Below are 24,199 nucleotides of genomic sequence, written 5' to 3' on the forward strand. Positions count from 1 at the left end.
ATCGGGGAAGCCCGCAGGGAAGTCTCGGCAGCTATTGGCTGCCGGCTGACCAATGGCTGGCCTGGCTTCTCCGCAAGACGCCTCCTATAAGGAAGGCGTTGAGGCAAGAGCCAATCCCAAGAGGGCGGTGGGAAGACTACATTTCCCAGAAAGCCACTGCGACGGAGCTTTTACGTGCGTTAAAGTGCGTCTTACCACATATAATCCAGTGCGGGCCAAGCTCTCAAGTAAAGTGGGCCGCGAGGGGCCGCACACTGAATTAAATTTCGGCACCGCAAATTAAAGTGTTTGCAATACAGTTCATATTAGTTAACCTGCACAATATGCGTAATTGGATAGATGAAATTAAATACGGAAATAACAGCATCAGTAGCTTTATTGATTTAAACAAAATGAATACACAAGCAGATTTGTAAACAGAGCCTGACTTTGCTCCCGCTTGTGATGTATACGGTATTATGGGATCCCTGAAACTGCTCAAAAACTTGGGAGACTGAGGAGGGGAACAGATAACAGTATATTTGTTATTAAATAAATCATCCAGAAAGGTTTACAGATTCTGCTCTGACTCCCAGGAAGTGTAAGGAAAGAGAAATTGAATTCTCAGTAGTTTAAGACCAGGAAATCAGACAAAAATAAAACAACAAATACAAGGAAGCAGAGAAAACCATGTTTTTCTTATGCATTAACTTGTTTTGATATAATCAGATGAAGTTTGTGCTTTCAATGGTCCATTGCTAGCATGACAAAGCATAACAAAACATGACAAGACTGACAGAAAATGGGTCAACAACCCAATAGTCTCCCCCCAAAACCACATTTTAAAAGGGCATAGGATGTCAATAAAATCAACCCAAGGCATGGTTAAAACTTTTTTTTTTTTTGCCTAAAGGTGTATAATGAAGGTGCCAGGTGAACTTCCCTGGGGAGAGCATTCCGCACTCCGCCACTGCAGAGAAGGCCCCTTCTTGTGTTGCCACCCTCCAGACCTCTTGAGAAGGCACATGAAGGAGGAGATGATCTCAGGATTTGGGTAGGTTCATATGGAAAGAGGCAGTCCTTGAGGTATTGCAGCCCAAGGTATTGAGGTATTGAGGTATGAGCTGTTCAAGGCTTTATAGGTCAAAACCAGCACTTTGAATTGGGCCCAGAAACTAATTGGTAGCCAGTGCAGTGGGACCAGGATCGGTGTAATATCCTCAAACTGTCTTGCTCCAGTGAGCAACATGGCTGCTGAATTCTGCACTTGCTGAAGTTTCTGAGCCGTCTTCAGAGGCAGCCCTATGTATAACTCATTGCAATAATCTAACCCTGAGGTTACTAGAGCATAGACAACAGTAGTAACGCTATCCCTAGATAGGGGCGTAGCTGGGCCACCAGCCAAAGCTGATGGAAGGCACTCCAGGCCACTAAGGCCACCTGAGCCTTGAGCAACAGCAAAGGATCTAGGAGTACTCCCAAGCTATGAACCTGCTCCTTCAGAGGATGTGCAACCTTATCAAGAGCTGGTGATCTCCCACCCATCTGGTCTAGGGAACCACCCACTAACAGTGTCTCAGTCTTATCTGGATTGAGTTTCAGTTTGTTGGCTCTCATCCAGTCCATTTCCGAGGCAAGACACTGGTCCAGCACTTCCACTGTCTCACCTGCAGATGTAAAGGAGAAATAGAGCTGAGTGCCATCAGCATGCTGCTTACAACGTACTCCAAAACCTCTGGATAACCCCACCCAGCGGTTTCATGTAGATGTTAAACAATGTAGGGGATAGGAATGAGCCCTGCGGAACCCCACATTGAAGGTTCCACGGGGCTGAAAAGCATTCCACAAGCAATGCCCTCTGGGAACGACCATCCAAGTAGGACTGGCAGCACCACAAAGCAGTGGCACCAACTCCTAGTTTGGACAGTCGCTCCAGAAGGATACCATGGTCGATGGTATCAAAAGCCGCTGAGAGGTCGAGAAGAATTAACAGGGACATGTTTCCCTTGTCTCTCTCTCTCAACAGAGGCCATTGTACAGGGTGACCAAAGCAGTTTCTGTGCCAAAACCAGGCCTAAACACCAATTGAAATGGATCCAGATACAGTTTCTTCCAAAAGCACCTGGATCTGGTCTGCAACCACTCGCGCCAGAACCTGGCTCAGGAAAGGGAGATTAGCAACTGGTCAGAATTAGTTAGGTTTTCCAAATCCAGGGGAGGTTTCTTAAGGAGTGGTTTTACCACTGCCTCCTTCAAACAGGCAGGGACCACCCCATTCTCGTAAAGAGGCATTGACCACTTCCCTGGCCCAGCCAGCTGTTCCCTCCCTGCTGGTTTTATCAGCCAAGAGGGGCAAGGGGCTAGAGCGCAAGTGGTCGCCCTGACCGATCCGAGCACCTTGTCCACATCCTCAAGCCTTACCAACTGAAACTCATCCAACACCACGGGACTAGACTGTGCCCTGGACACCCCATGAGATTCATTTGCCATAACAGCAGTCAAGGTCTTGGTGGATGCAAGCGATTTTATCCTCAGAATGCTTTGCAAACCAGTCACATCACAGCAAGCTACCATTGGGTCTACCACCTCCTTTGGGCCAGTCTGTAAAAGGCCCCGTACAACCAGGAAAAGCTCTGCCGGATGACATATCAAGGATACCATGGAGGCAGCAAAGTATGCCTTCTTTGCTGCCTTCACTGCCACTAGGTAGGCTCGGTAATGAGCCCTTACCAGTGTTTGGTTGCACTCATTCAGCTCTTTCCTCCACTTACGTTCAAGCCATCTCCCAGCTTTTTTCCTCGCCCTAAGCTCTGGAGTATACCAGGGGGCCAAAAAGGCACCACAAAGTGGGAGAGGGCGCTCAGGGGCGATCGTGTCTGTTATGTACTGAAGTTCTCACCCTGGGCCAGCAGGGGGATACTGTAGATAGTTTTCACTCAGGTCCACATATGCAAATAAGGGATTGAAAGTGATGTTCAGTGATTGGATAGTTACAGAAAATGGTTACTGTTGCATTGTAGTGGAGCTCTATATAAGCAGGCTGGCTGAACCCTTCAGTTCAGTTCTGTTCTGGCCTGTGAATAAACAAGAGCTGTTTGAAGAATCTCTGTGTCGTCTGATATGTTCACCCACAACTTAACAGTGTCAATAGCCCAAGCCATTCGGATGTTCCAGAGCTTGGCCAGGGCTTCGATTACATGCAAACAACACTCATCAGTTGACACCATCCATGCTGCTCATCATTTTAATTTCAAGAAACAGTAACTGTCTGCAGGGCCAGATTTAGGTTTGATGAGGCCCTAAGCTACTGAAGGTAATGGGGCCCTTTATATGTCCAGCTGTCCTTTGTCAACAACAAATTGTCGCTGTTTTTCGTGTTGAATATATACCATGCAACCAGTCCATCCCTAATGTAGGCACCCTATATATAGAAATGAGCAAACCAGTGATATTTTAGGGAGCAGGCTAGCAGGCAGAGCCCATTATTTACATCATTGGAGCCTACACAACACAAAACACTGTTGCTGTATGTAGGTTTTATTTTATTTGTTTTTTATATTATACTTTGGAAATGTACATCCAGGTGTTTTTTCCTTTAATTTTTTTAGGGCCCCCAAGAGAGTGGTGCCCTAAGCTATAGCTTGTTTAGCTTATAGGTAAATCCGGCTCTGACTGTCTGCAGGTTTTGACCCTCAGCGACTTTCAGTATAGCTTTGGACAAAAAAGTGGGACTGGGGGATCACATTTTCTCCCGTGTTAAAAGAGATCATTACAAAAGGTCCCTTCCCCTCCTTTTCATCTCCCCACGATGCTTTTCTTCGGTTAATTTACGAAGTGACAAGCCTGACAATCCTTTTTAGCTTTCCTTGGCTTCAAAGTTTGTTTTAATTTCTACAAAATCTCTCTTCAGTTACCTTTCAAAGAGAAAAAAAAGGCCTCTGTCAAAACTCTTGGCTGCTGGCACTGCAAAGCTCTTTGCTCCCCACACTGCCTTTCTTTTAAATTCAGCTGTGACTGAAGAGGTGACTATGAGGAAATCAGTTCTCTTTGAAGTTGGAGCTTGGGATACGCACCAAACTGTGAAGCTTTTAACATAGAAAGTTGGTCGTTGCTTCCAACAGGTAGGGGGTAGGGGGAAGCTTTCTGTTCAAGTCACTCTCATTAGGGACTGAACCACCTCTACGACTGGCCGCAAAAATATTAATAAACTCAAATTTTTTTAGCATCAATGATTTTTCACAAGTTACACCGTGCAGCACATTATAATAAAAAAATCCAGTGGTAGCCCAGCAACAAGATCCCTACAGAGCGCATGGATAATGCCAGTGTTCAACCAAGTGGCTCCCTTCTCAGACACCCCTCACACTCCTATTCCTCTTAACACCACATAGATGTTTACTTGTATTGTGACACCACTCCCAATACATATAGGGCACAAGGGAAGGGTGGAGGTAAAATATGTTTATCATCACCGTTCCCTCACTCCCCCTTCCCTTGAGCATCACAGAGATCAAACTTCTTCCAATGGACCACATCAAGGGGATAGACCCTCCAAGTGTCCCTATATTCCAGGGATAGTCCCAGGTTTACAGAAGCTATCCCAGTTTCTGATTTGATCCCAGAATGTCCCGCCTTTCCTTAGGACGTCCCTATTTTCATCAGACAAACGTTGGAGGGTATAGAATTATGCGACCCCCCCAAGCCAAGGAGATAAGTAACTATACAAGAAGATGTCTGAAGGCAGCCCTGTATAGGGAAGTTGCTTAATGCTTAATGTTTTGTGTGTGTGTGTGTGTGTAATGTTGGAAACCGCCCAGAGTGGCTGGGACAACCCAGTCAGATGGGCAGGGTATAAATAATAGCATCATTATCATTATTATGGAATAAAGGTACAGTAAAGGTAAAGGGACCCCTGACCATAGGTCCAGTCGCAGATGACTATGGGGTTGCAGCGCTCATCTCGCTTTACTGGCTGATGGAGCCGGCGTACAGCTTCCAGGTCATGTGGCCAGCATGACTAAGACACTTCTGGCGAACCAGAGCAGCGCACAGAAACGCTGTTTACCTTCCCGTCGGAGTGGTACCTATTTATCTACTTGCACTTGACATGCTTTCAAACTGCTAGGTTGGCAGGAACAGGTATCGAGCAACGGGAGCTCACCCCGTCACGGGGATTCGAACCAACGACCTTCAGATCAGCAAGCCCTAGGCTCAGTGGTTTAACCCACAGCACCACCCGTGCCCCTGTTATGGAATAGGATGTCCCTATTTTCATCGGAGAAATGTTGGAGGGTATGAGGGGATCTGATAAGAAGTGGAAACACAGGAAACTGCTTTATACCACCACATCAGACTATTTGTCCACCTAGGCCAGTTGACTGACAGCAGCAGCTCAAGGAGATAGCCTTTCATATTACTTACTGCCTGATCCTTGTAAATGGGGAGACAAGCAATGGACTCTGGGGAGGGAGGGAGGGAGGGAGGGAGGGAGGGAGGGAGGGAGGGAGGGAGGGAGGGAGGGAGGAAGGAAGGAAGGAAGGAAGGAAGGAAGGAAGGAAGGAAGGAAGGAAGGAAGGAAGGAAGGAAGGAAGGAAGGAAGGAAGGAAGGAAAATGTTCCTACCAATCACATTACTTATAAGGTCCAGATCTGGGGTCTAGCTTGTGCTGAGGAATAGTCATATACATTTCTCCGAATAGTGTTATGATGGACAGCAGAAGAAAAGCAGGGCCTCATTCTAGTGCATAATCTGGCCTAAACACCTGGAGTTCCCAAACATACCCCTTATAAACATACCCATCAATCCATCAGTCAATCTAGCCACCCTCTAACCACTAAAGCACACTATTTCTCTCTCTTTTTCTCTCTTGTACACACAGCTGAAAAAGCAGAGGAAACCCTTCAGCAAATATGAGTGGCGCCATTAGCCACATACATTTCTCTGCCTCCTCCACTGAAAGAGACGCTCTGGCCCCTTGTGCATTCTCAGAGCGAGACAGAAAAACTTTATAGCTTGAGCAAAGCATCGTCTCGAAGCAACAAGAATGAAATAATTGTTTAGCCGGTCGCAAGGAAGAATCTGCCATTCAGCTAATTCTCTCTCTTTCATTGAGTTTCTGAATAGCTTTCGTTGGTGCTTTTCAGGCCAAGTACAGCCAAAGCAAGTCAGAGCACTTTGCCGATCAGCATTTCAAGGCCCAGGATGCTGTCGCTTTGCCATTTTCAAATGCCACCATTTGTGACACACCTGGAGCACTTGGTATAACAATAACTCTCCTCCTTGAATGGGGAAGCAGCAATTACCTGAGAGGACATGGTCTCCTGGAGAACATAGAGTGCAGGAATAGCACAGAGCTTACCTTGAAATGGTATCTGAAGTACTTGCAAGCGTCAATAGATTATTAATGTCAGCAGTAGTCAGGTTCCTCGGTACTACATAACATAGCTAGCCCAGGGACATGAAATGTTGTCTCTGCAGGAAGCACAGTGAAATGAGATGACGATTCATCTGGGGCCGTGAAACTAGAAGGGACCAGATGCCAAAGAAAACCATCAAGGAGGAATGTGCCAGGATCATCTGGCATTTCATTCAGATTTCTGGAAAACTAGGTCCAGTTCTTCAAATGCCCCATACCAGGCATAGGCAAACTCGGCCCTCCAGATGTTTTGGGACTACAACTCCCATCATCCCTGACCACTGGTCCTGTTAGCCAGGGATGGTGGCTGTTGTAGCCCCAAAACATCTGGAGAGCCGAGTTTGCCTATGGCTGCCCCAAACAAACTACTGGCTCCTCAAAGCCTTTGCTTTTCACAGAAGCAACCACTACAAACATTTTCACAAATGAGGCTTAAATCAGCCTCATTTCAAAGGAGCTCCTGACGCAGCCATTGCTGTTTGCTGTGTACAGAAGTCCTGCTCCCACCTCTCCAAACAAATTAGCCCTACTGCAAAGAGAGTCATGTTTGGTCCCATGGCAATTAACAAGAGTTAAGTTACCGTATTTTTCACTCCATAAGATGCACCAGACCATAAGGCGCACCTAGGTTTGGGAGGAGGAAAACAAGAAAAAATTATTCTGAATCCCAGAAGCCAGAACAGCAAGAGGGATCTGGCTTCTGGGATACCGTGTAGCTGTTCTGGCTTCTGGGATAACCGTGCCAAGGCTCTTCAGCGCAGGATGAAGGCTCCCCCTGCCCGAAGAGGCTGTGAGTAGCTAAGGCAGAAGCCAGGACAGGTGTGTCGCTGAAGGGGCACTGCACAGTTCTCCCTCTCTGCGCAGCACCTCTCCTTCGCAGGAGAGGCACTGCACAGAGAGGGAGAGCTGCGCAGCACCCCTTCAGCGAAGTGGGAGGAGGAACAAAAGGGTCTCTTTCTGTTCCTCCTCCCGCTTCGCTGAATAGGCATTGCGCAGCTCTTCCTCTCTGCACAGCGCCATTTGCTCCATAAGACGCACTCACATTTCCCCTTACCTTTTAGGAGGAAAAAAGTGCGTCTTATGGAGCGAAAAATACAGTAGTTCCCAAGAGGTTTAGATGTAACTCACTGTCATGAGCCTGGAATGTCCCACTTTTCCTTAGCATGTCCCTGTTTTCTTTGGAGAAATATTGGAGGGAATGGTATCACTAGCTAATAATTTGGCAGAAGCAGAAACCCAAGTTTGGGTTCTTCATTTGGCCTGGGACACTTACTCTAAATGGGGACTCAAACTTGTTTTCACACATGCTGCAATCCTGCACGTGGCTCCTCAGAGACTTACTCCCAGGTACATGTGTTTAGCATTAAATTGCCTGTAGCCTTATTCTTCCTATCTTGCCATTTAGCTGAGTGGGGGGTGCTCGTGTAATCTCACTGTATACAAGTTGTACAAGTGACAATAAAGTATTTCAATTCAATTTCAATTTATTTCAATTTATGCTAAAAGCGGGTGCAAAAGAATAAAATGCGGCAGAGAAGCATGTGTTTAGGCCAGCAGCAGCCACCGATGTGTTGTCATGTGGTCCAAATAGGAAACGGTAAGGGACAATGGTGCCCTTCAGATGTTGCCAGACTACAGGGCCAGCGGTGGCAGACACACAACTGTTTCATCCCAAAAAGTAATATACATCATAGATAAGACAACACAAGTACAGTGGTACCTCGGGTTAGGTACTTAATCCGTTCCGGAGGTCCGTTCTTAACCTGAAACTGTTCTTAACCTGAAGCACCACTTTAGCTAATGGGGCCTCCTGCTGCCGCTGTGCCACCGGAGGACGATTTCTGTTCTTACCCTGAAGTAAAGTTCTTAACCTGAAGCACTATTTCTGGGTTAGCGGAGTGTGTAACCTGAAGCGTATGTAACCTGAGGTACCACTGATATCACTGAGTAAAGGACACACTTGTTTATTCTTTGGTTCTGGTAAACTACCAGAGCAAGTGTTAAAAATAAAACAGCAAATATGGTCTTTCCTTTTAAGTTACAAAAGGCACCAAAGTTGAAGGTTTGGAAACATGCAAATTTATTTAAGTCTGACCTTCATTGCAACCATCAGCTAATCTAGCATATGGCACCTCACTCATCAACTTTCATTATTTGACAGCCAGGAGGGGGCTTGTAGATAGTGCTAGGTATAAATTTATATCAGTTTTCTATAAATAAATGCCACGGCATCCTGGGAATTGTACCACAGTGAGAATTCTCTGTTGAAAGACCTTTGCTAACCCTTCCAGAACTGCAATTCCCAGGGACTCCTGGAGAGAAACTATTAAAACAACATAAATCTGTGCTGCAGAAATACCCGCTTCTCAGTTGTGCTTTAGGATTTCAGAACGCTCCCATTCCAGCATTGAATATGTGATTATTTCAGTCCTCGGATAAAAATATCTGCCCAGCTGTCTCAATAAAGATGTATCATATTCCAAAAGATGCCACACACACAATCATTTTGCCATTTCCATTTTCTATTGAAATAGCGGACACGCTTGGAAACCCATTATTTTGTGAGCTGTTTGACAGCAAATTTCAGCATTATCAGGAGATGTAATGCAGAACAAGCGCCCCTCTCCCGCCCCCGGGCTTTAGTTTGTCCACAGATGGTAACACAGATAAGCTACAATTACCAATTTCTGAAACAATAGAAGCCCTTTGAGCGATAGCAGCTAGCAGCGCTATGAAGCCACACACCCTGCATATCTTGACAAGGCTGTCAGCAAAATTATCCTCCGCCGGCTCCAGGGAGTGGAAGCTGTTTATGAAAAGGACAGAGGCAGCGTGCACTCCTGGGGAAAGTGCATTAACAGAGCCTGGTCTCGACATCAAAATCGCTCTCCCTAAAAACTGATATGACACATCTCTCTCTTTTTGCGGAGGGTGGATTTGATTATGGGGAAAGGTAAAGGGACCCCTGACCATAAGGTCCAGTCGTGACCGACTCTGGGGTTGCGGCGCTCATCTCGCTTTATTGGCCGAGGGAGCCGGCGTACAGCTTCCGGGTCATGTGGCCAGCATGACTAAGCCGCTTCTGGCGAACCAGAGCAGCACACGGAAACGCAGTTTACCTTCCTGCCAGAGCGGTACCTATTTATCTACTTGCACTTTGACATGCTTTCAAACTGCTAGGTTGGCAGGAGCAGGGACCGAGCAACGGGAGCTCACCCTGTCATGGGGATTCGAACTGCTGACCTTCTGATCGGCACATCCTAGGCTCTGTGGTTTAACCCGCGTCCCATTATGAGGAAAGCAACCATGCAAAACAGAAGTGGGGAGACTTAAGGGGTATGGGATCTACGTTGCCACCCCACCCAGATCTACAAGATCCAACAGCTGAAGCAAAGTATTTGCATAGTGGATCAGTGGGGCTTAGAATTACAGCACATTTTAGAATGGCAGCAGAATCCTATAGAAGTCAGTTGAAAAATGGGTCTTACTGAAATCAACACAGCTTACCTCCAGGAAACTGGGGATAAAGGTGCAACCTTTAAAGGGATATAAAATGTTATCTCCAAGAACAGTTAGCCCAGGGTCTGTTTTCATTACCAGAATTAAATGTGAAGTCCAAGACTTTCCCTCACAAAAAATATACTCCCGTTTCCCCCAAGTATTGTTTCAGGGTGTTAAATGCTTGAGAGTTCAAAGACCTATCAGTAGGCCCAGGTCTACTTTTTGCCCTCCTCTTGTAAGGGATGGGCAAATTCATCCCTTCCGATTTCTAATATTTCCAATCTTCAGTTCAGTTCCCCAGATTCCTGCACCTGTTTCTGCATTATTATTAAGTCCTAATGAAAACCCACCAGCCTTTTAGTGTGAATTCTCTTGGTATACACCTTCTTGTTTACAATTTTGTCTCACGTACTCGGTTTTTGCAAAGCAACTTCCCCGTGTGTCCAAGTTGGCTCCTAAAGTTTCTCCATCCCTGGGGCTACCCAGTGTAGCAGTGTCTACTCGGACAGGCCTTTCCTACCTGAAGTCAGTTCCCCATTTGTGGAAGGCCCTTTCTGATCAGGTGTGTCAGCCTCCCTCATTATAAACCTCTGAGAGGAATTTTACAGCATTTATTTTCTCTGGAGCACCACACAGTAGATGCGATTAAATGATTCAAACACGTACCCATGCAGAGATGCACCAGAACTACCAACCCACAATGCGGGTTGACTGGAGAAAGGCAGCATTAGAGCTGTCACTCCTGCAGAGCGGCAGGTAGTACATTTTAGGCTGCTGCTTCTTTGGCAATCACTCGTAGCAGAGTAAAATTGTCTTCCATAAACACGGTTTTAACACTGAGTCTGTAAGTGACGGTGGAGGCCAATTCTGGATCCACACATCCTTCCACAGTGGGGACATTGGTTTCCCGGCAGGAGCTGATCACGGTGTGGATTTCCAAGCGTGCCTTCCTCCTAGCATGTTTCTCTCTTGCGTCCTGAGTTCGAGTGTCTTCAAAGCCCATGACACCTTTGGTAAAGGCTGTTCTCCAACTGGAGCGCTCAAAGGCCAGTGTTTCCCAATTGTTGGTGTTTATACTGTATTTTAAAAGATTTGCCTTGAGACAGTCTTTAAACCTGTTTTGTCCCTTGAACTACTATCTTAATTTCTCTGTCTGTTTTCTCACGGCCACACCAGCGTGCAGCCCAAGGTTTGAGCATTGTAGCATTACAGAAATAAATAACCAGCAATATCCCTCACCGCCTGGTCGCATCACCGTCTTCCCCATTGTCAGACGGATGCCTCTACACACACACCCCGCCAGCGACATTATATTAAAGTGCTCCAATACTGCAATTTTCTCTCAGAGCTCTATTGTTGTTGCAATGTGCCCAGAGGCCATTAATGTCTGATAGTTACCGTACATGCTCTTTGACCTGCTGAAAACTTGGGCGCCCTTGAGAACTCCCAGTAATAGCATTTGTACCGTGCTGAAATAATAATAAAAAAAGCACTTGCGTTCATCATCTATCAACCAGAGCACTCGCATTACACTTGACACCAGCAGAATGAGTTTCTAAAGCGGGGCTAATTGTGTTTACCGTACACAACATTTTAATGAATGTTAAGATCTGTCGGATGCAAGAGGAGTGGCTGGACATGAAGGAATTAACCGCGACACTCCCCCTTCTCTCGAATCAGGTCCCATACCACCAAATGCCACTATTTGAGAGGGGGAGGCCTAGTGATATTTTTCATGGTTGGTTTTGTCTTATCAGCGGTGGGGAACTTGTGGCCCAGAGGCACGGACAACCCCTGGAGCTAACTTTATTCATCCATTAATAAATAAAATAACCAGAGGTCACACCTAGGGTCCCATGTCCCCTTCGGAAGGAGTTGCATCGGCACCCCCTCAAGGATAAAAAATTGCTTCACCGCAATAGCCACATTGGAAATGACTACGTTTTACACAACCCAAGTACTCAAAATTGTCCAGAGTGAAAAAAATTCACATACCTTTGGCCCACAGTGCAAGGATAGCGAGCTTCTCCCACGTTTGATCTCGCTGTGACAACGGTGGCACATTGCCACACACATGCGCATCATATACTCCCATTGTTGTGCCCCTCTCCCTGGGCCTGGGCCCCTGGCGGAAAACAGTTTTGCCAACCCCAGGTACGCCTCTGAAAATGGCCGCTGACTGGACCAGACGATTGAATTACACAGTTGGTTGGTCTGATTCAGCAGGATTATATATCCCCTTTCCCCCTCTGTCCTTAAAAGTCAAGTTTTGCAGTGAAGAATCACAAATGCATTCCCAAGGATTTCTCCCTCCTGACTGCAATCATTAAAATGAAGAAGCGGAGATTCGCCGATAGAAGCAGCAGCCATCAACAAGGGACGAGAGGTCAAGTATTCCATTAACAGCTGTCAGAAAGGACGCCAACATCACTTAGTGTTATAGACAGTCATAGTGAAATTGACGGGATTCAACTAATGGCCATTAAGATTCGAAATCACAATGGGTATTGGAATCACGTCGGGGCACCGTCAAATGAACTAGGAATGGGAGGCTGGCAGGAGCGGAAGGCAATACTAGATGCCGTACTGGTGATATACACCCAAATGAATGTGATAATGGCATACTTTCCTATGTGGTTGTGGAGATGGGAGAGGTGAGAGAAGCATCTTCATTGGCAAAAGCTGGACGCTCATGAGTCGAGGGAAATGAGAAACTACTACAGAGCCCATGCATGCAAACTGAATCCTCATGAGGATGGAGGTCCTTCAAAACAAGAACCTGTAGCTTTCTTTTCATGTGATGGTGTGTTTAGTGGTAGGAAAATGGAGGGGAAAGAAGGGAGCATTTAAGCTTATGGGAAGTTGTGGTTAGTTTGCCAGCTGGGCAAGAGAGCAATGGGTGAAGGACAATGAGGAAGAAGGGACTCAAGCAGTGGAGCCGATCCATTCTAGGGAGAATAAGGCACTATCCCAACAGTCTCAGCCGGTCCAACCCTGCCTTCCCTCCTTTTACAACCAGCCCAGGGAGTGGAAATACCTGTCAGTTACCCCCAGTCTTGGTGTTGCCCCTTGTGGAATGCAGCAGAGAGGACGATGGGAACAAACCTAGAATTCGTTGGCTCTGGCGCCACCTGCTGTTGACCTCCCTGCCTTCTGCCCAACCAGTCGAAATGGGCACCAGCTATCTCTGCTGCCAACACACACAATGCAAGCTGGAAGATAAGCTTCCTTTATCATGTGGGTCACCTCCAGACTTCTAGGAGACGCCAATGCATACTGGAAATTTAGGTTTGCACAGTTCTTGGACTGCACTGAGGTCAACAGGATAGTGCTGAAGAAAAGGTTAAGCTGCTACTTTGGTTGACTTCAACACAATAAATGCGGGGTAGGATGCTATAAGAACACAAGAAGCGCTCTGCTGGATCAAGCCAAGGCTCGTCTGGTCCAACATCCTGTTATCACAGTAGCCAACAAGATGGAGGATTGTGTCCTTTGCCTCAGGCGGCAAGAGGTCTTGGGCCTTGAGTCAGTTCAACACAGCTGTGTTTCATAGATCAATTTATGTACACAGTTTAAAGCAAAACAAAACAGGGCAGTGTGTTCACCCACCATAATCCATACACCACACATTACCAAACTGTTCTGCTTTTGTTTTGTTTTTTAATGATTGAATCATGATAATTTCAAAGTAAAGTACTTTGATTGAGCACATTATGTGCCAAACATTCGAACAGATTATCTGCAATTGTTTACAAGGTGCAACCTCATACAATGCTCATTTTATATACACACACATTTATACATTTTTTTTTCATTTGACTGTTACCAAAATTACTCAGCACATAACAATTCCCATGAAGCGAGAAAAAATAAGATTTAGGTTTCCCTTTGCCCATCCGCTTACGAACTCCAACCCTCCACCCCCCCCAAAAAAACCAAGACAGACAGACTACCTATAAGACAAGGACATGAAATGGTGGCATGTCATGGAGTAAATAAAATCCTCATTCATTGTTCCTCAGTTTCATGAAACAATGTGCAGTACATTCACCAAAAGATAAGATTGCCAAAAGTGTCTACAATGCTCCTGTTTTGATTTTTTTTTTAAAAAAAAAAAGTTTAAATACATGCATCCTTCATAAAAACAGTTGCATTAATAATGTGAAGTTTGATTCTGAAACACAAGAGCCATTTGGAAATAAGAGCCAAAAACGAGAAATCAAGTATACTGAAATCAGGCGCCCCCCCACCCCTCCCCAAACAAGTGTAATAGATCCCTTTTTTATTGCCTTAATATAGTTGATCTTAAAAAGCATTTTATACCCATTGCGTAATATTTTGCACTTACTGCACTGGGTCAACGAAGCAATACTAAGTGGCAGGTGGCCACTCCAGATATTCCAAAGAATTCACTTCAAAGCCACAAAATCATAGCAAAAATCAACCCAAGGAAAAGTGATTTATTCATCTTTTGCTTCGGATTGCTTAGTGGAGTAGCTAAAAAGAAAAAAAAGGAATTACAGGGTGTCTAACTGTGCCAATCATTCCAGTGCTTGTAGCAGGACCTTCAGCCTGCGGTGGCCCTAAGTGGAGTTACCCAGATCTACATGTTTGTATGTTCTACAGCAGCGGTTCCTACTTGGTGGTCCATGGAGCCCAGAGAGTCAACGTAATCCACCCAGGTGGTCCGTGGCACCATTCACATAACAAAAACTACCAAAGAGCTATCAACGGTTTCAAAAGTAGGGATTCCCTAGCTTGGCTTTTGGGGAGAAAGGGGTCTGCCGTTCTTAGCTAATGGGGAACCAATGCTCTACAGCCTTCTTCAGGCAGGGGGAATAGAGAAGTGCAGGTAGCAGGAGAGGGGCTCTGGATTGGTCAAGCCATATATAAATACAAGAGGCTTTAAGGACTCTTTCTCTCCCCCTTCCCCTTTCTTAATCCAAAAGGACCTTAGGAAGAAATGGATTTAAAAAGGGAGGGGGGAGCACCTCTGAAATCAGACAAAAAGCTAGAGATATCAGGCATTAACATTATAGTCTGAAGTACCATTTTGGGGCTTTGTGGTCTGAGCGATTCCTTTTGATGCCACACTGCCGCTGGGAGAGAAAAGCATAGCAGTCTTCACTGAACACTTGACATGGAGAGCCTGGATAACTCAGCTGGTTAGAGCGAGGCACAGATAACGCCAAGGTTGCAGGTTCAAGCCCTGTATGGGACAGCTGCATGGACCAGCATTGCAGGGGGTCGGACTAGATCAGGCATAGGCAAACTCCAACCCTCCAGATGTTTGGGACTACAATTCACATCATCCTTGACCACTGGTCCTGTTAGCTAGGGATAGTGGGAATTGTAGTCCCAAACATCTGGAGGGTCGGAGTTTGCCCATGCCTGGACTAGATGCTCCATGGGTTGCCTTCGAACGCTACAATTCTATGTTCCTCCCATGACTTGTAGAGAAAGTGTGGTTTCTCACACCCAATCCGCCCATTTCACAGATTGCCCAGAGCCCCACTGATCTCCGCGAGTCCACGGTGAGAAACCTATTCTTGTACAGCTGGAGCTGACTTGCTAGGCCGCAGTGACTGCGATTCAGGCAATGGGCAGGGAAACCGTAGCTCAGCGGTAAACCACAGGTTTGGCATGCAGGAGGTCTAACGTTCAATCCAGTTAAGAAAGAGTCAGGGAGCAGGTGATGGAACAACCCCAGGGGAGGTGGTACCAGAGTAGACAACACTGGACAAGATGGACCAAGAGTCTTGGTGTCATGGCAATGTCTTATGCTAAGCTGTGACCTCCAAACACATACAGTACCCACAGCACGTACATCCCACAGAAATCATAGGAGCGAGTGAGAGTCTCGACTGCTGCATCAAGGGTCCTCAGTAGCCATATTAGAAATGAACTTTCCTTTAGACAACAGGGAGGAGTTGCAACAACTGGCTCTTAATTCAAAGAGGCATTAACGTAGCCTAGAAGTTCAGAACTGCTTCTGGCTACAGGGAAGACCCTGTAGGCACGCCAAGCATCCGAAAACGGTCTGTTGACACTGGGGGTACTTAAGCGCAGATGCACACCTCCACTTCTAACTCCCTTATAGAAAATCCACCTTTCTTCCATCCCTTGTAACACTGGGGTTGTTTAAAATAAACATCCTTTACACCAGTTGGTAACATTTAAATAGATTTGTATTTTACCACAATATAGGCAGCCTTAAAATAAAATAGCCAGAGAAGTATAAAACTGCTTAAAACTTAAAACTGAAAATTTCACTCCTCGCCCATTGTTTCAAAGCATATTTTATTTTTATACCATGTTACAATAATATACCAGAGCCAAATAGCCTTCAAAACTGGAGTGTGTCTTCTTTCAAAATTAAAGACTGTACTCCCACTTATTACCCTTCCCTTTCTCCATTCTCCTAATGCCTCTCTTACTACTGAAATTCAGACTGCAGACATCTTAGGACCTGCCTTTCATCTCACATTGCTTTGTAAAAGAACCATTAACACAGACAGAGCAATATTCATCTCATTTAAAGTACTTCTTCCCCAAGTGCTCAATGCAGATTGCACTATATATTTCCACCCACCACCAAAGTTGCAAAACAACTCTTCAAATCTGGTCTAGCAGCCCAAACACTTTATCAAAATAAAGCAATACACTGGAGCTGCAGCATCTCAAACAATGGATTTTCCTTTAAACGAGAAATGTGTTCTCCCTCACCCAAGTGGCATGATCTATGCTCCTTTCACGCAGCCACGAAACTCTGAACTGCTGTGGAACTCTTACAAAACACACCCATTCTATAACATTTATAAAAGCGCTGGGGCGGGGGAGAATATCAACTGCTTCTAAAACGTTCCGCAGAGTTCTGAGTTCAGGGCTGAGACTGGAGCAGGGGCAGGTGGTGGAGAAAAATCTGTAGTCCTCACTGTTGTTGAGATCATCCTAAAAATATCCTGGAAGTTCTGTCCTTACTTTAAGATGGTTCACGCAAGTGTCACCATAACTGTTTTTCCTTTGAGAGGAACCAAGATGGGAAGGAGTAACATGGAAGTCCCTCTTTGAAGAAGGACCGGCCATCGAAACCGGAAGCATCAAGTTCCTAATATTGTGTTGTTAGAAACTTGCCAATATTTTGACATCACACTGTGTACTTCTCTCTCCCACATCATTGGCTGGTGAGAAAACACACAGAAAGACAAGAGGAAATCATTTTGCTCCTGATTACAGATGGGGAGGAACCTAGCACAGGGCTGCCTTTTCAACGACAGACCTGTGTTTATTAAAAAGTCTCGTTCACGCATGCACAAACACACCCCTTCTCCCATCATTCTGAGAGAGACAAACAGAAGACAATAAAAAAAAAAAAAATAGACGCTGGTCCCATACGACAGGCTTGAAGTCTGTGTCCATAACTGGAGTCATTATCGAAGGAACCAGCCTCTTGAGTGAATGTAGCCGCTTAGAGACTACTGAGGTGGATTGATCACAAAGCACCAGACACAAGGAACACATTAAAAAGCACATCCGTATGCGATGCTGACTGCACACAAGACTTATGCCCTGTCCACAGCAGAGAAGACAGGGAGACTGCGGTTTGGACACCAGGCACATCCAAATATGACAGCTGAAATGCTGTTCTGCAGTCCAATCACCCAAAGCAGAAGTCTCTCGCGAAAGCAGAAACAGAAGGGCATCTATCTAACTGGGAAAAGTGGAGTGTGACATGAGCTGTGGTGCCCTCTGAATTTGTTCTGCCAAATTGGATAAGTGTAAGATATTGGCATGTTTTCTCCTTGTTGCTGACGCCACTGCTAACGTAAAGGGCTGGGCCACCATCGATGTACAACTTTTCTGCCCCATTCTTAATGATGTCTCCGCCACGTGACCAATTCTGCTGCTCAGTTTCTTCAGAAATTGCATGACTCAAGATACAGGTTTATATCCAAAAGCTGTGTTAGCAACTCTGTGGACTGAATCTAGGAAGTGTGGTTTCAAACACCTCCCAAGATAAAATTTTGGTTTGATCAAGGTTAAGAACAGAAACTCTGTTGAGGGGTGCTTAAACAATGAAGGGCCACAAAACTGAAGTTGCAAGGAATCTTCTACTGGGCCTACTCTCTCCCTCCACCCCAGCAGCTTACTGTAGCCTGTCTTCCACAACTCCCATGTTGGTTCAGCTGCATGTAATAGACAGGCCCATAGCTAAGCTCAGAGCCTATTCAGCAACGATGTGCATACAAAGCAGATAATCAGTGTCTCACTGCCCCCAAGTGAAGCACAATCCCATTTATTTTTCACACCTACATCACGTATAACTACCAGTTACAGGCTGAATCGTCTGCTTGATTCACTTAGGCCTACCTAAGTGTGTAGGTGTGAACTATGAGTCAATAAAAGAGTAGTTTTGCTTACGCATACTGTTTTGGAGATAGCCAAGAAATGGCCACACACTTGATCAGCCTTTCCATGGCCTTATAAAGCACAAGGAAAAAATACGTGCAGTTTCGCACCTGAGGGGGAAAAAAGGAAATACTTTTCAAAAAGTTGTAACTCATACACATTCTCTGCTTCAAGATTATCTCTTTGGGCTTGGGCATCTTCCCCAGGCTGACAGCCACATTGCGTGACTGAGTTTGATCGCTCAGGTTGCATCCCAAAGTACATTTCTTCCCTGCCTCCTCTAAGTCCACTCTCTACAGAATAGAGCAGCGCTGACTGAGTATACTATAGAATTAGCAAGTAATCTTGCTGGTCTCTGTTTCCTGCAGCGTGGGTGGAAGGATAGAAGAAAAGGTCTAACTTTGTACCAACTTTGATCAGAAAGCTGCTTGCCAGAAAAAGCACTACTCCATAACAATGCCGGAATTATTCTCTGTGGCAGAACCAGACTGAATAAACCTTGATGGCTTGCAGACAGATTTAAAAGTGGAATCCATCTGAAAGCTACACGGTATATTGAAAAGATGCCACCACAACCTAGACACCATATTGCTGATTGAATACAGAGCTGGTCTTGATGCTCAGCAGAGAATATTGTGCTCAATTCTTCATTTTATAGGTGAGACCAATCACCGGGAAAACAGCGTATTTTCCTTTACCATAGAACTAGCCGGTATATTCAGGGATATGTCAAGGCTTCAAGACAGTACATAGATCATCATCCTGTTGTTTGATCCACACGCATGAACTTCCAGAATCAACAGGCTTTCAAACACGTGAGGGGAAGTTGTCCCTGGTTGGCTAAAAGTGCACACACACCTTTCCAATACAGCTACATGATGCAACACATATTCTGTTCAGCCTATCAAAAGCAAAAAAAAGGAAACCACTGGGCTCACATTTCAAGTCTCAGCATATTCATCAACCTACCAACTTAACAATTCAATTATGCCAACAGAAGGCACATATACCATCAAGGAGAGCAGAAGACAATGCAAATATATATAATTTCAAACAAACATTTTGGAATAAATATTTAAACAGTCTTGTCTCAAAGGAGATCATAATAAATAAGACAAGACCATGCAATCCTTAAATTAAAGCCAAACTCTGCTTCCATCTTTACATATATATTTTTTTTGGGGGGGGGACCACAAACACATCAAAGATTCATTCATGTCTTTTCTTCCCAACCAATGCGACCGTTTTGGCTAAGCTACTGTTGATGCAGTGTAAGGAACGCAGGTGTTGTCAGAAAAAAATGTTTTAATTATTTACAGAATGATTACTGGAATGATTACATGAAATACCAAAGAAAAATGTACACCTCGCACAAGAAACCAGAAAAGAGATGCTGAGCAAACTCACAGCTGATAAGGTAAACTAAAGCACTTTGAATAAGGCAAACATGTAAATTTAAAAAGGGGAAAACAAAAACAAAATAACAAGCAAGACAAATCATAAAGGCTACATAGAGGGGGGAAGAGAAATGCAAATCGAGGTTGGGTGTTTCCTCAAATGAAGGGAACACAAAACACACACACACACACACAAAAGGGATTTGAAATGGATGATGCCTCCCACAGAAAATCTTGTCCACACTAGCCGCCATCATTAAAATGACACGTGTGTTCAAACCCTCTCTCAGATGGCTTGGAACTTTCCACTCTCAGGGCACCACTTTCCGAGTGTCGATGGACCCAAAGTGCCATCTGTGCGCTGTGTCCTACAAGACACACCCCGTTTGTGAGAGTGTATAGATTCAAAGTGTGCAAGAACCGGGAAGCGTTCCCTGCCCCCCTCCCCTCCTCGATCCAAGGAGGCGACACTATAACAGCACTCAGAAGATTCGGTTTTTGCTGCAAATACATTTTGAAATCCACCCCCGCTTTTCAAAAAGGGAGCATCTTAGAAAAGTGATTTTGATCCTTGGTTTTCAAATTCTGACCACGCGTCGCTCAGTTCCATGAAGATCATTTTGGCGTATTGTTCGTAAGGTTGCCCTGTGGCCTGCAAGGAAGCAAAACAGAGCAGGAGTTACAAGAAACGTGGGTGATTTCACTCCAAACATGAGCTGACCAAGAATCCTGTGTTGCTGCCAACACAGGAATTCTGCAGCCAGGATGCAAATGTACGAACAGACCGCCCCTTCCCGGACTTGGGAGTGTCTGGTCAGAAGTCTTGGCATGGAAGATAGCAAAACACCTTGCCTGCCTCTTCTGCATCATTAGCTAGGCTTAGAATCAAAGAGTCATGAAATTGTAGAGTAAGAAGGGACCGTGGGGGTCATTTAGTCCAACCCCCTGTAAGGCAGGAATCTTTTGTAGTCCAACATGGGGCTAGAACCCACAACCAAAAGAATGAGCTACAGAGTGAGCTATCCCAACAGGAGGGCTCCATGTAATCCTTCCACCTCCAACTGAACATTCTTGAGAGTCGAGTCAAGGGACAGTTGCCTGTAACAGCTGCAGCAAAAGAAAGCAGACCCCACCCCACCCGCCAGAAAAGGGCTGCCTCAGAAGACAGTTCGGAAACTTCAGCTGGTGCAGAATTCAGTGGCCAGGTTGCTCATCGGAGCAAGATGGTTTGAGCATATTACACCCATCCTGTTCCCACTGCACTGGCTACCAATTAGTTTCCAGGCCCAATTCAAAGTGCTGGTTTTGACCTATAAAGCCTTGAACAGCTCAGGACCACAATACCTCCCTCAAGGACCGCCTCTTCCCATATGAACCTACCTGGACCCTGAGGCCCTCCTTCGTGTGCCTCCCTCCTTGAGAGGTCCGGAGTGTGGCAACACGAGAAGAGGCCTTCTCTGCGGTGGCTCCCTGTCTGTGGAATGCTCTCCCCAGGGAAGTTCATCTGGTGCCTTCATTATGCACCTTTAGGCGCCAGGCAAAAACGTTCCTTTTAAACCAGGCCTTGGGTTGATCTGTTTGACATCCTATGCCCTTTTAAAATGTGGCTCCTTTGCGGGGGGGGGGGTAGTTATTGGGTTGTTGTTTTTATTCTGATTATATAAGTTGTGATTTTTTTCTGCGAACTGCCCTGAGACCTCCGGGTACAGGGCAGTATAAAAGTAAAGGGACCCCTAACCATTAGGTCCAGTCGTGGCCGACTCTGGGGTTGCGGTGCTCATCTCGCTTTACTGGCCAAGGGAGCTGGCATATAGCTTCCGGGTTCTGTGGTCAGCATGACTAAGCCGCTTCTGGCGAACCAGAGCAGTGCACGGAAAAGCTGTTTACCTTCCCGCCAGAGTGGTACCTATTTATCTACTTGCACTTTGACATGCTTTCGAACTGCTAGATGGACAGGAACAGGGACCGAGCAACGGGAGCTCACCCCGTCGTGTGGATTCGAACCGCCGACCTTCTGATTGGCAAGTCCTAGGCTCTGTGGTTTAACCCACAGCGCCACCCGCCTCCCTTACAGGGCAGTATATAAACTCAATAAACAACAACAACAACATTACAGGGGGAAACAATAACACACCTTATCTAACCAGCTCAAGCTGTTGCTCGCTATGAGATAGAGATGCTGTGTAGACAATATGCCAGCCTCATGTTTAAGCACTCGCACTGTCGCCATAGGCAACCAGAAATGCCATGCAGTTCCAAGGCAGGCTGGCGGAGGAGGAACAGAGCTCTCCAGTCCTTCTCTTGTGCCCGGCACAACAAGAAGCCAGGCTGCCAGGAGGAGGGGAATCTCCTCTAAATCCAGCATAGGAATGTAGCCAGCTGCTGCTACAAGCCCCCTTGCAGGCTTATATTTATTTATTTGCAGGCTGGTAATGTTTAGTTTCTCAAACTTGGCTTCCCATGTCAGTTTGCATTTCTTAGTGTAGAAAGTATTGATCTGCTGTGCAGTGGTGTAGCGTGGGTTGTCAGCACCCGGGGCAAGGCAAGTAATTTGCGCCCCCTAACCCGTGGATTTGCGCCCCCTAACCCTAACCCCCAGATGTTGCGCCCAGTGCGGCCGGGCCCCCCTGCACCCCCCACGCTACGTCACTGCTGCTGTGTAGAGATCTTTCCTATTCTACTTAACCCAAGAGGGTTCTGGAAGCTTCTCTGTGTGAAAGAAACAAGCAGAAGGTTTCTGATGTTTGGGTTATTCCTTCAGAGAAGCCGAGCACAGCTGGCTTTAACTGGTTCTCCTATCTCTTCTGACAAGGTCATGCTGACTATAAAAGAAAGGCCAGAAGGAGCCTGGGTTTCCCTTTCTCTTTCTATCTCTTTACCTTCTGGTGTGGTGTTCTGTACATAGCATGCTATATAAGGTTTAGTCTTATACGCTATTGTAAGTTTAAGTTAAGTCTGCTGCAACTGGATTTTTTATGGACAGTGCCAATCCTGAATGTATTGGATTTGTGGCTATTATGCTGATTTGACTTCAGCAGCAGTAAAGCTTTGCTGGATGAAATACAATTGCCTCTGGTCTATTTTTGGGAATCCTGCAACGTGTTTAAGTTTTTACTTTGCTCACTATACATTGGAATCTGCTCTGGTTCAATACTGAGCGGAATTCTGTGACATCCCAGCTGTTGCTGGACTGCAACTCCCAACATCCTTGGGATCACTGGTCCTGCTAGTTAAGGATGATGGGATTTGTAGTCCAACAACAGTTGGGGAACAAAGTTAGGGGCTTATCTACAAAGCTTCTGTAAGCTGCTGAGTGTGCTGCCACAGAGCGGATTCAGGAAATGTGCCCAGCTATAACAGACGCTGTGCAAAGGCCGCCTCACGTGTGTTACAAGCTACACACACAGAGGCCAATTCCTATTTCTGAGTTTGTTTATTTATTTTTTAAAAATGTTACATACCACTTTTCATAAACTGCAGAGAGGTAAATGAAACCTCTATGCTGCTTACAGAGAACAGGAAACAGATATGGACAGTGCCAAAAAAAAAGAAAGAAGGTAAAAGCAATTCCTAGAAAGACTGCACTTGCTAAATGCTCATTATTAGAGCACAGCATTTAAGGAAGCTATTGTTGCTGCTATTTATTAAACTTATTAGCACAAAGTCCCTCAAAATGACTTACAACGACAAACAATACATGTTCAAACTGGTATAAATCAAATCAGAGAAAAATCTAAAAATCATTCATATTTTTAAAAAGGCAGGATCAAAACATCCCACCCACTGAAGGGAGTCACAGATAATTATAAGCCAAAACGCCTGGCAGAAAGGAAATGTTTTTGTCTGGCATCTGCAGGCAAGTACCGGAAATTATGGTGCCATATGAGGCTCCATGAGGGCAGCATTCCACAAGCAGAAAGCAGGTAATCCGGATACCCTTGTAGGAGTTGGAGGGAAGCTTACTCAAGCTCAGAGCCTTCCTTGCTGGTATGGCCCATCTCCCTGCAGTTCCCTGCTCTGGCTAAGAGATGGCAACAGCAGCATATTTAGCATCCCTCTGGCCACCAGTTCTAAGACCCATAACTGGCTCAAGGCCTGACACGTTTGCTGTGCTGTATGTTCCATTGTGTAGAAGAAGAAGAGGAGGAGGAGGAGTTTGGATTTGGTATCCTGCTTTATCACTACCCTAAGGAGTCTCAAAGCGGCTAACATTCTCCTTTCCCTTCCTCCCCCACAACAAACACTCTGTGAGGTGAGTGGGGCTGAGAGACTTCAGAGAAGTGTGACTGGCCCAAGGTCACCCAGCAGCTGCATGTGGAGGAGCGGAGACGCGAACCCGGTTCCCCAGATTACGAGTCTACCACTCTTAACCACTACACCACACTGGCTCTCTTTGTATTTCTTTGGACCTCTGCAATGCCTCCTACGGGCTCTGGTTGAGCTGTTCTAGGTAGGAAGTACCTACCTAGTGGTTCACAGAATCATAAGAGTTGGAAGG

The 24,199-nt window shown here is 45.7% G+C and overlaps 1 protein-coding gene across 3 annotated transcripts in view; it reads right to left on the bottom strand.

Annotated features, from left to right (window-relative positions):
* Positions 1-19,591: 19,591 nt before the first annotated feature.
* Positions 19,592-24,199, bottom strand: part of GAK (cyclin G associated kinase) — a 74,794-nt gene continuing 70,186 nt past the window's right edge. For all 3 annotated transcript variants that reach the window (XM_081893782.1, XM_081893781.1, XM_081893780.1), the window contains one exon: positions 19,592-20,353. In XM_081893782.1, coding sequence (XP_081749908.1) covers positions 20,252-20,353 — 102 coding nt within the window. In that variant the 3' untranslated portion in view covers positions 19,592-20,251. The remainder of the gene's footprint in view (positions 20,354-24,199) is intronic.

The sequence above is a fragment of the Podarcis melisellensis genome, assembly GCF_964234715.1.
Source record: "Podarcis melisellensis genome assembly, chromosome: 17".
Taxonomy (NCBI): domain Eukaryota; kingdom Metazoa; phylum Chordata; class Lepidosauria; order Squamata; family Lacertidae; genus Podarcis; species Podarcis melisellensis.